General features: G+C 42.0%; 1 protein-coding gene across 50 annotated transcripts in view; it reads right to left on the bottom strand.

Moving 5' to 3' along the window:
• Positions 1-12462, bottom strand: part of MAP4K4 (mitogen-activated protein kinase kinase kinase kinase 4) — a 189790-nt gene extending 177328 nt beyond the window's left edge. For 8 of the 50 annotated variants that reach the window (XM_045981471.1, XM_045981462.1, XM_045981464.1 and 5 more), the window contains exons 1-2: positions 12100-12452; positions 11675-11740 (exon numbers count right to left, since the gene is read on the bottom strand). In XM_045981471.1, the coding sequence (XP_045837427.1) occupies positions 11675-11740; positions 12100-12156 (123 nt within the window). In that variant the 5' untranslated portion in view covers positions 12157-12452. Of the gene's footprint in view, positions 1-11674; positions 11741-12099 lie in introns of all 50 variants that reach the window. The other 42 variants (XM_045981444.1, XM_045981442.1, XM_045981427.1 and 39 more) reach the window with 12 other exon arrangements.
• Between the last annotated feature and the right edge of the window lie 254 nt (positions 12463-12716).

Genomic DNA, 12716 nt, shown 5'->3' on the forward strand with positions numbered 1-12716 from the left:
TCCCTGTGAATTAAGGGAAGCAGCAACAAGAATGGATGAAAGACTGTATGTATATATAGAGAAGAGAAATGCTCCAATATGCGAAGTTCAAAGAGGAAAGACCCTGGAATTAAGGCATGTCCTAGCAGATGAATGAACTGTGCGTCACTTGAACGCACATCCTCAACCTGAGGTAATACTCAGTGCCTAAACTGGGATCCCTAATAATAAACTGTATGTCCCTGGGATGTATAGCCCTGACTCAGGTAATATTCGGTCTTTAACCTGAGATCTCAAAACAGAATAATCATAAAACTACATAGCCGTTACGTATAGAGAGCCTCAGAACACCTGATGGAAAGAGGGGGAAGGGTCTGGTAGTCAACAGTATTCTGTTACTATCATAATCAGATAAGAATGAAAGCTCTAAGCACAAGAATTTCCAAAAAGTATACATTATTAAATTTAATTTTAATAGAAGGTATCATAAAGGTATTCAGAATAAAAATGAGAAAACTACTCTAAACGGTACACTTGAAACAAATCACATAATTACTCATATTCCCCCACAACAAATCACTTATATTTAACTTGGTATACATCCTCTGGCCAAAGATAATAGATTCTGGTTTGTTTTGTTTTTTAAATCATGCTGAGTCAATAGCTTCTGTCCAGAATAAAAGAACACTCCTGTCTTTAGTATCACATGGCAAATGGGCTGGCTATTGCACATTGGAATCCCCCCAAAAAATAGTGAGAAGGAAAAACTGGTTTAGCCTGGTTCTTGTTACCAATGACCTCACTGATAGTGAACAGCTTGTCTTTACAGAGATAAGAAACTGTACTCATGTTTAAAGAAATGACTTAAACTGAGGGATGACTAATAATGAGAGTGGGGAAGGTACAGGCTTCAGGGAAGTAGACAGTCACACAGGGTCATAGGATGTGTTTGGCTATATTGCTGAGAAATGGGAAGACCCAGACAGGTAAATCCCTACCCCATTCTACATAAAGCTCCAAGGTGCAATCCCATTGCATAGCTCTTCTGAACAAGTCCAGAGTGCCAGGCCAAAACACCAGCTGAATGTAATACTCGCAACAGCCAGAAACTAGAAACCCCAACAAGATCCATCAACTGATGAACAGATAGATAAAACACAGCATTGTCCACACACTGGAAAACTATTCAGCAATAAAAAGGAACAAATTACCATATGTAGCAGCATGGATGAACCCCAAGAGCATTATGCAAAGTAAAAGTAAACAGACTTCAGAGACTATAAAAAAGTATGATTCCATTTATATGAAATGTTCAAAAAAAGCAAATTTATAGAGGCAGAAAACAGATAAATGGTTGTCTGGGGCTCTGGGCTAGAATAGGGATTAACTGTAAATGTGTATGAGGAACCCTGCTGGGATATGAAAGTATCCTAATACTGACCTATGGTGATAGTTGCACCACCAGGCAAATTTACTAAAAACCACTGAAATGTAAGCTTGAAATGGGTGAATTTCATGACACATTAAAATGTACTTCAAAAAAGCTGTCAAAAAAAACCCAAACAAACCCACTGAACAAACTTTCATTTCTCTTCAAAGCTTATTCAAGCAGCAGCAAGCAGCAAGCCTCATGATACATGTAACAGCACACTGCTCTGTACCTTGCTCGCTTTCCCTCATCATCATTTCCGTGGGCTGGCATCTTCCAAATCAAGTGATCAGTCCAGAGATCATGCACTAAGACACTGTTTTCAATATTGTTGTCACTGCTCTTGTTGTTCTGGAGGAAAAGTAGCAAATACCTCAGTAAAATGTAGGTTTAAAATCAAAAGTAAGAGGGGCACCTGGGTGGCTCAGTCATTGGGCATCTATCTACCTTCGGCTCAGGTCATGATCCCAGGGTACTGGGATAGAACCTCGCATCAAGCTCCCTGCTCCACAGGAAGCCTGCTCTCCCTCCTTGTGTTCCCTCTCTTGCTGTGTCTCTCTCTGTTCAATAAATAAATAAATAAATAAATAAATAAATAAAATCAAAGATAAGTTTAAAATCAAAGACACAATGACTAGTTAACTTCTAACCTGGTGGACTAACCACATGAGTCATAAGGGTTAATTCCCATGAAAATGACAATAAAGTAAACAGAAGAATAAAGAGATAAAGGGGAAGAGATGACAGCAGAAATCATTTCTATCAGGTTTTGATAGCTAAAAATGGAAGAAGAGGTAATTCACTTCGCAAAGAGGAAAACATTACAACCTAAGTGCCTGCTTTGGGACACCAAGTGAGACAATATGCCCCCATAGAGCCCTGAGAAGATCATCATTTGCAAGCAACTGATACCACAAAGTAAAGTATATGGCTAAAATCCACAGCACTGGTATTTAGTGACTGAATGCCCCAGAACCTCTTTCTCAATCGCACAGTCTGATGACTATTTCACATCACACCATATCTGTAAGAAACCTGAGGTTTAGTCTCTGAAGAAACTGAAAGACAAATGCTCCAGATGAGATGATGGCAGACATAGTGCTGAACACAGGCTTGAAAAGTTAAGATATTAGACTGCAGAAGCTCCAGCCTCATTCCTACACCCTGAATCCCAAAACTCCAATAAACAAATGGATAGGCCGCCCTAGGCAAGGCCAGGCCTCTGAGTGTTCTTCTTAGAGAAACTGACCCCAAAGGAAAGATCTACTGGTATTGAGGGTCTACGGCCATACCACCCTGAACGCGCCCGATCTCGTCTGATCTCGGAAGCTAAGCAGGGTCGGGCCTGGTTAGTACTTGGATGGGAGAAGTGGGGTTCCCCATCCATGAGAACATACTGATCCCCACCTGCCCTCCCTACACTGAAGTACCACCAATCAACAGCCACCTGCCCATACACACTGAGTATCCAATTCACTTCTAGTGCCCTACTCTTAAATATAAACAGAGTCACGAATCTCCGGGCACTTAAGAAAAATCTTTAGCATTAAACAGAGACCAAAATAAACAGGAAAAATAAAATCTGAGGAAAAAAAAATAGAGAAGCACAAGAAAACAACAAAACCAACCTAACAAAAAAACCTATACTCAATACCCTTCGATAGATGACATATATCCACAAGAGATTACATGAAGTTAAAAAACCAAAAAAAGGTATGAAAGAGGGCTGCTCATATAAATTAAAAAGAGGATAAAGTTAAAAGCCCAAGAGAAATATTGAAATGTGTAAGTCAAAGACATCTCACAATAATAGAGCAAAAGAACCACCCCCTCCCCAAAAAAGGGAGAGAAGATAAGAAAATAAATTGAAGAGGTAACTAAGAGAACTTCCAGAAGGAGAAAACAGAGAAGTTGGAGGGGAGAACAAAAATATTTCCAAGGGAAAAAAAGGACATCTTCAGATATAAAGAATTCATTAAGTACTCAGGATACTGAATGACAATGGATACTCATAAAATCTAACAACACAAAGAATAAATAGAAAATCCTAAAAGCTTTTAAATCCTAAAAACTTTAAAGAAGTTTAAAACAGATTACACTCAAACAAAAGAGGAATGTCTTAAAATTCCAAGAGAAAAATGGGTATTTTAACCTAGAATATTTTCTACCAGATTACATAAAAATACAGTCCAAAAGAAAACTAAAGACATTTTCAGCCATCCAAGGACTTCAAACTTTTACATGCCAAGCACCCTTTCTTATTAAGCGACCAGAGGATGTGCTTCAAGAAAATAAGGTAGCAAATCCAAAAAGAAGACTCTCATATCCAGGAAACAGAAATGATCCAAGGGAACAGTTATGCACCAGGTCTAAGGGGCAACCATACCTCGCCAGCTCTGGTGTACCTCCTGGGAGGAAAAAAAAAAAAAGTGGAATCAATAGGTTTTCTGAAACAAAAAGTCATCTGCCAATATTTAAGTGTTGGAAAAAAACTGTTGACAAAGGCTTAACTTTGCTGGGCATTTGATGATGTATCTCTTAGGGCATTTGGGGAAGAAATAATCACAGTTATACAGAAAACTAAACAAAGGAAAAAGTATGTCAATGTAAAGGGGAAGGGAAGTTTTAAAAAGGAAATACAATCATATTAGACTGTGTGGCTCAGAAATAAATGCTATTTACATAGTCACAATAATATAAACAATTATCATCTTAACCCAAAATTATGATATACGTACTCATTTAAGGGAAGAGGTGAGTTTAAGAGCTTATCTTCAACTACTCAGAAGTTCAAAACCCATAGTTCAACAACTTTAACTACTATTACAAGAAGTCAAGAAACGCATAAAACTGATAAATCAAAAAAGAGCCAATGAGTAAATAATTTAAAAATACAGAAGTAAATTTCAGTGATGGCAACTAAAAATTGAAAATAGATGTCCTCTTGGGAACAGGAAAACTCCAAGGTCTGACAGAACTTCAGTATCATTGGGCTGCAACCACATGCATTCATACCTTTGATAGGTTCTTAAAGCCCTATTTATCATAAAATGAAAGTAAACTTTTTAAGTCATAATGTAAAAGTGTGGAGTTTTTCTCCATTATTTAAATTTAATAGGATAATTTGTCAGCATCAGGGCCTCTCTGAGATAGTTACAACTACCCCAGGGCTGAAAGGCAAATTAAGCACCAAGCTGTGGGCAGCATCTCTGGGCTCCCTCCTTCTCCAGGGTGGGAGAACACCTGCTAGGCTTGGACAATGGCCCCAATTCTCCAGCTTACAGATACAACAGATCAGCCCAATGGCTCATGAAGAGCCCGAGTGCAGAATCAATCCTGCCAGTTCAATGTTCCTCAAAGTGTGGTCTGCTGACTACCAGTACACAAGGAGGCAATTTCAGAAACTGAGAAAAACTGTAAAAAACTTTTATAACAATTTAACAATGTAACATTATGGCTTTTCAATCTAATAATAAAAAGACTGAAGCTGGTATTCTGTGTGTCTACTTTCTTTCACTTTTCTAGTCATTTGTATTGTATTTTACAGGACAAAGAAGCCCTCTGAGGCTGAAATAGGGCACTTGAAGTCTGAGCCAGTTCATGTGCAAGTGCATGTACTGTGTCTGAATTCAAGTATGCTGGGCGGAGGAACTGGGGAGATGGAGACTACTGGATTTACAGTGGATATTACATGCTTAGCATTTTGTGTCCATCCCCCTGCCCTTCCTGAGTTCCTTGAGGGTAAGCAAACTGCCTGTTTCGTTCACCACTGTATATATACCCAACATGCTGAACAGTGTCCAGGACCCAGCTTACACAAGAGCACAGTGAGAACTGGAAGTGGCATGAAACCAGCCCTGCATGGTTAGTCGTTTTGCATCTTGTCTCCCCAACCTAGTTCTAAGTTCCTCATAATGCCACACAAATGCCAGAGTTTCCAAAAATCCTAAAACTTATCATTCTGTCCTTTCTTTTGAAATTCTTATAGAAAAAACTGCCTCCCAACTCAGTGCCTCCCACATCACTTCTCTTCTGAATAATGCCAGTGGACTTTTATTACTGAACCAGCCTCCTAACAGAGTATCATATTCTGTCCAGTGAACAGTCATATAGCACTATAAAACCTAAGAGCATATGGTCACTGGCAATACATCACCTGGGCTTCTCTGTTCTCCTCCTAGCCATCCCTCCATGTGTCCAAAATATTTATCTTGATTCAACTCCAGTGTGATCATGTTATGAAAGGCAAGTAACTGCCGACGAAATCTTCCAAAAGCTAAATAGACACTTGGAATCTCTACCCCTGATCATAAATTGGTCCCAAATTATATATTAAATATATTTTAATACTTTAACACTGGAAATTCAGGCTAGTATTATAAGAAACCAACTTGAATTCATGTAAAATCTGTTTGTAGTAACTACTCAAAGCAATTACTTGCAAGTAGTTAATCAGATGATCTGCAATCACTACCTGTGAAAGTTGTTTTTTTTAATTATTTGTTTATTTATGTGACAGAGATCACAAGTAGGCAGAGAGGCAGGCGGGAGGGGGGGGCGGGGGGGAAGCAGGCTCCCCGCCAAGCAGAGCCCGACACGGTGCTGGATCCCAGGACCCCAAGATCACAACCTGAGCTGAAGGCAGAGGCCTTAACTCAGAGCCACCCAGGCACCCCTCTGTGAAGTTTTTAAAGCACTGATTTCACAAGGTAAGATGGTAACCTAAAGTTGTTTCCATCCTTAAAATCATCAGAAATTTTTTTTTAAGATTTTTAAAATTTATTTATTTGACAGACAGAGATCACAAGTAGGCAGAATGGCAGGCAGAGAGAGAGGAAGGGAAGCAGGCTCCCTGCTGAGCAGAGAGCCCTATGTGGGGCTGGATCCCAGGACCCTGAGATCATGACCTGAGCCGAAGGCAGAGGTTTTAACCCACTGAGCCACCCAGGTGCCCCCAAATTATCAGAAATTCTAATAAGAACTGTTTGATTTTTAAAAACTTACTGTGGAATAAGCCCTTGCCTCGAATACAGTCAACAGTCAACATTGCACTTGTGTACAATGTCTGTAATAGAGCCATACATACGATGGAGAGTGAACCTGGCTGGTTATAACATATTAGGGCTGCCCTCTGGTCAACAGCTGTGCTTTGGTGTCTGGACAAAGTGGAGCTGAAAGCAGTACACTTGTGCAGTTATTTAAACATCCTATTGTTAGGGGTGGGGGGGAAATAAAATAAAGTAAAAAAATCCTATTGCTGTCTAACAATTTTTAAAAATGATTAAATATAGAAAAATGAAAGCACTAATACTAATGATGAGAAGCACAGGCATCATAAACTTAAAACAACTCAAGAGATGGAAAACATATGATGCCCTAAGAGTAGGTAATCTCTTGGCTTAAGCAGCTGTTCACAACCAGATGACCAAAACCAGATGACCACGTATTTACTAATAAAGAAAAGAAACAAAATAAAAGACATGGATGAAATTAACGTTAAAGCATCCATCTCCAGTTTATAATATTTTTAGTTCCCTGGGAATAAAAACTCCTTAGATGATTATTCCTTGACTTATTAGAACACCTGTTCAGGGATGCATTATTTCAAAGTCTTTGCCCTGCTAGTCTCAGCCCACAAAATCTATAAACACACACACTGTACCAAAAGTGCCCACAGATAATACTTCTGGATTATTATATGTAGAAATATACATATATCCAAAACTGGTTAAGAAAAAAAAGGCAAAACTACAAGTTTGCAGATATGCAAATGAACATTTATTAAAAAGTTTCAAGCAATAAGAAATTCTAAAACCACCATGAGTAGGATTTTACCTGGTGGCTGAATTTTCTGTTAAGCTTTTATTTTGTGATTTTGGAAATTTGGGGCTGATAACTTCTAGGAGAGCTACACACCAATACATGTTCAAGAGGGTTGGCTTCCTCCCACCTTACCCAAGCCCAGAATTCTTCTAGCATGAAGAAGCCCTATGTTTCAGAACAAGTCTGTACATGCCACTAAGTGGCAATTCAATCCTCCTTCTAATGAAAACATTTAGCTCCTCAAAATGCATTTTGCCCCACTGGATGTCTTTACCTCCAGTTAAAAAGAGATCCTACACTTAAGGGATAACATTTAGAGAAGACCCTCACAAAAGTTTTAAGTGTTTGATCCAAAATGTTAGACCAATGATTTTTAAAAGCCACACAATTTATACAGCACTTTATTGCTGAGCAATTGAAAGTACTCAGCATTTTCACAGATCCCAAGGCTCCTCCTAATCCAATGGGCAAACAGTGTATCCATTTAAAGGGCCACACCAAAGCCTGCAGAGAATGACTGATTTCAGCAGGTTGACCTAGGCCAAGGCAGAATGCCCAAGAATCCAGCCCAACACTCTTCCTCTCTCCTGCCACTGCTACTATCCTGTCCCAGCCTTTACATCTTCTCTTCTGGACCACTGTCCTAGGCCAAACATCTTACCTGCTCCTTTCCCTAATATCATCTAATCAGGTTTCTTACTCCCAGGGGTCTCCAAACCCCACAAAATTTTCGGTGACCTCTCAATGTTCATAGAATGACAGCCATCCTTAACTCATGAGCAAATAATCTCTCCCCAGATGCCCACTACTCCTTACACCTCCTGTCATTCCCAAAAAGGTCACCCTCAGCCTGTCTGTCATACACACCCCTCCCCCTTTCTTCAGTAAATGAGGGGGACAGCCTTAGCACCATGCCCTAAATGGCTAAACAGCAGCAAACTCTCAGTGTTGCTTCTGCTTACCATCTTTGGGCCCAGAATACTCTCCTCCTCAACGTCCAAGGTTTACAGCCTACCTTTCCTCCAGAGACAAGATCAGACGAGGTCAAGATGCTCAACCCTCCAAAAAGGCTGCCATCATTCCTCTGAGCAAGCCCTGATCCCAGACATTGCACCTGCTGGATTCTAAACTCCCTAACTTCCCCTCTCACTACCTGCAGTACCTCTCCAGATGTAGGATTTTCCTTCTCCTAGTCAAGACATTTAGAACACCAGTCACTGTATGCTCACAAAATACAAAATAACAGGGTAACCGTAACTCCAAGGGAAAAAAAAAATGGTCAAGTAAATATTAAAAATAATAAAACTCAATGTAACACAAAAACAAACCTTATTTTTTGTGGTTTTGTTTTTTTAAATAGTCACTGCCCCCCTTTGATGAAAATAATTAAAATGTACTTAACATGCACAAGATCATCTTATAAACACTTTTATAAATAGATGGTATTCTGCAGAAACCATATAAACTGAAATTCACAATATTCTTCTTAAGTTTTGAGTGATCGCTCAGAAACCTAATGCAAAAAATAAATTTCTCTAAATAGGACATACTCTGTGCTTCAACTATTTTTTCAGATAGTTATATACTGTTCAACTATACCCAGATGATTTACCAATTTTGTCACAGAGAAAATTATTAACCACCCTCCAAAAAAGCCACTTTCATAAAATATAACAAAACCCAGAAAACTCCCTTTTTACTCATTTGCCTCACAGAAACACAGTATTCTCAAAATAAGCCACCACAATCACTGAAAAATAAAAAGTTTATAGGAAAAAAAAACAGAAAATAAAAGATATAGCAATGAACCAAATTAGGGCTACAGATTATTCAGCTTAAAAGTATTTTACCTGAATTTACATTAAGAAAAAAAGCTTCTTTATAAACAAGTTATCACAAATATTTTCCCAACTCAGATGCTATTCAAACTAGTGGATGTTTAGTAATAAACAAATACTAGTATTAATAATCTAATCCCAAAACCACCACATGTAAATCACACCAACAAATCCCAAATAAACTCCTCTGCATAATATAAATTATTTTAGAAATTAGATATTGAAAGGAAGATGCAAATGCAGATATTAACTGCTTCTCCTATTTCTACCATCTACCAAGACTGAACTTCCCAGTATCAGTTCATAAATATTGTGATAGTAAGAACACATCTGTGAAAAATTAGGAAAAAACCTTAAGACTTAATATTTGATGCTATGGAATTAACTTTTTAGGGGTCAGAATGGCACTGTGATTATCTAAAAAACAAAAACGATACAAACTGAAGTATTTATGGGTAAAATGGTATCTAGGCTTTAACCTTAAAATACTAACGGAGAAAAGCTATAGATGAAACCAGATCGGTCATGTTCTGATTAACTGTTAAATTGGGTGATCTACCCTCTCTCCTTGTATATGCGTGACCTTTCAGAATAAAACAGAACTGCTGGTGAGCAAAATCTCAGGCACTATTTTGTATGTGTATGCCACATTTGCACAGATTTCTTAATTTGTTAGGTTTGCATAATTTGAGAATTTCTTCTCAACTGTACAGACTTTGTAGTCAGAGAGCTGTGTCACTGCCAGAATCCCAAATGCTTCCCAACTGCACCGCTCAGCAAATCTATTTCAAAAGCTTGGGGGAAGGAGAGGATGGAACCAAAGGAAATGAAGAGGGGGAAAAATTTTGACAATGATCCTGCCTAAACTGTTACCATAAAGAACTCCCACCTCTTAAAGCCACTTAAAGCTCATTCAGGTTTCATTCTTTCTTTCTTCTTACGGTTTAAAAATGGACTGTTGGATTCTAGTTCACTTCACTCCCCTTCCCATCCATCCATGCTGACGGAGGAAGACACAAACAATCCAACTACTGTGTAACCAGGTCAAAAACAAGCTTTGGCTAACTCACTTGGAAGAGTACACTCACCACTTAGATCTGGCCAGAAAAACTGGGTTAGAAAAAAACCGACTGGGGCTTAAACAAACATTGGGGCTGGGGAGAATATCTTAGAGCCAGTTACCAGGCCACTCAGTGAGTTGCAACACAATCTTTTCCAAAATTTTCCAAAGGCTTCCAAATTCTGTCGAGCCCAGCAGGCTGAGTTAACAGGGCTTCCTTTCAAATTCAAAAATCTGGCCACGGCCCCAACAGTTAACCAACAAAACACATGCTAATTCACTTGAGATCACCTAAGAATACTGACTCAAGTTCCGACCGCAGGCCGATACCCAGCCCAGTACACAGCCCAGGCCAGGGGAAGTTGGGGCTGGGGAGAGGCGTTCAAAGGATAGATAAACCCTATTCATTAAGCATAAAAGAGACAATAGGATCCACACTTAATTTGGCCTAAGAAAATGTCTACAGTCAGCTTCCAACCCCCTCCCTCCATTTTTAATGAGACAATGACAATTCTTCATGGTGAACCACAAAGCCCTGCTTCATAACATTTTTTTTCCTAGCTCCTCGTACCCATTCCAACAGCCAGAAAACACCCCCAGTGCAGATTACTTTTAGAAAGCATTCAGCAATAAGAAATAAATCAGGACAGGGGAAATTTAACACTCTGTTTCAAATCTTCAAGGCCTGTGCCTCCATTACCTACAGCTCTTTCAGAAGCTCTAGAATGTGCTCTGAATAGAATGAACAGCACTGTTAGTCACATCAGGTGTCAGCTACTCAGAGTAGACTCATAGTCTCCAGATTTGTTAGTTTCATTTACCGTTTGGGGGGCGGGTGTTAAAAAAAAAGAGACAGGCCTGGGGTGGGTGTGAAATCTGGACATCCTCTTGACTCCTCGCTCTTCCTCATCTCTGTTTCAATTACACACCTGTCAAACAGGTTATTCCTGGAATTCAGATTTTATAATCCTCATGCTGTAATTCTTCCTGCTCCTGGTGCCCAAACACACACCCCTCCCTGCTTCCCCAAAATATGTACGTATCCATGAGCAGCATGTATGATAGGAAGCAGTCCCAGGTAACACCGAACTCCTCACCCTGAGCACCTGGCAAACATTAAAACGAAGCAACACGATGACCATTTTCAAGAAGACCAAGGCAGTGGTTTGGCATAATCACAGGCCAGGCCTGTCTATACTGAATTTTAATTAACACGCACAAACTCAGAAGGCCGGAATTGGGGAAAACGGAAGAATTAAGGTTGCCTTATGAAAAAATGTTTTCCCATTTTACTTAAGGAAAGTGCGCGCCTAAGAATGTAGCTTATTTCCTTATCTCAAAGCCAGGAAATGAGTGAGGTCTTCTAAGGCCAGCCTGCATATAAACTCCTGTTTAAAAACAGAGGGACTACAAGGCGAAACCCCTTTCCCAACTTTGGCCAAGCGGCGTGGCCTCCAGTCAGCAGCGTGTTTATCACCCTCTCCTCGTCCCCCAACAAGAAGTTTCAACGTGCCACGGGAAACAAAGACGGCGGCTCACACCGACCTTATAGACTTGTCCATAGGTGCCATTTCCAACCACTTCCACCAGCTCAAAAATCCCAGCAGGATCCTAGAGAAGAGGAGGGGAGGGGTTAGAATTTAAAAGCAGCACAACAATGAATAAATACAGCGGGGCAGCTGGAGAGAAAAGGCGACTGCAAACCGGACGGGCTTCGCCTCGCGCGGTCCCTCAGCGCCCGAAGGCCGCGCCCCGGGCTCGGGGCTCGGGGGACGCGGGGCGCTGCGGGGTGGGGGCGTCGGCGGAGGGTCGCGCCCCGCCGCCCAGCACATGCCGACGCAGGCAGACAAAGGGGCCGCCGCGCCCGAGGCTCTGCCCGCGGCTGCGCCTGAGCGCCCGGGCGGGCCAGGGCGCGGCCCCGGCTCCCCGCTCCAGGCGCGCCCGCGGCGGGGCCCGTCGTGGCCACTCACCCGCAGGGAGGAGAGGTCGATGTCCACCAGACTTTTTGCAGGGGAGTCGTTCGCCATTTTCCCTTTTTGCCACCAAACAAAATAGTGCCAATAAATATATCTGTTTCTCTATTTATTTCCTTCACAGGCCAGGCCGCCGACGGCGTCTCCTCACAAGGGAGCGGGCGGCCGGGCTCCGCCTCGCAGGGCCGGGGGCGGCGGCGGCGGCGGCGGCGGCGGGCTAGTCCCTGCTCTCGGCCGGCCCGGGCCGCGCGCGGAGAGCGGACGGAGCGTGCGCGGAGCGGTGGCGGCGGCGCTCACACCATGGCGCGGGGCTGCCGTCAGGCCCCCGGGCGTAGCCCGCCGCCTCAGGCCCCGGCGCCCGCGCCCCGCGCCGCGCGCCTGGAGGACGGGCCCGAAGCGTGGGGCCGCGGCGCCGCCGAGAGTTGAGCGAGTGAGCGCGAGGCAGCGAGACAAAGATAACCCGGGAGGCGGGGGCGGAGGCGGAGAGGGAGGCGGGGAGGGAGGGGGCGGCGGCGGCGGCGAGGGAGGAGGAGAAACGGGACACCGAAAATATATTCTGAGGAGAGAGAAAACAGCTCCCCCTCTCCTTCCCCGGCAGGAAAAACGAACGGAAA

Source organism: Meles meles, chromosome 16, assembly GCF_922984935.1.
Source record: "Meles meles chromosome 16, mMelMel3.1 paternal haplotype, whole genome shotgun sequence".
Lineage (NCBI taxonomy): Eukaryota > Metazoa > Chordata > Mammalia > Carnivora > Mustelidae > Meles > Meles meles.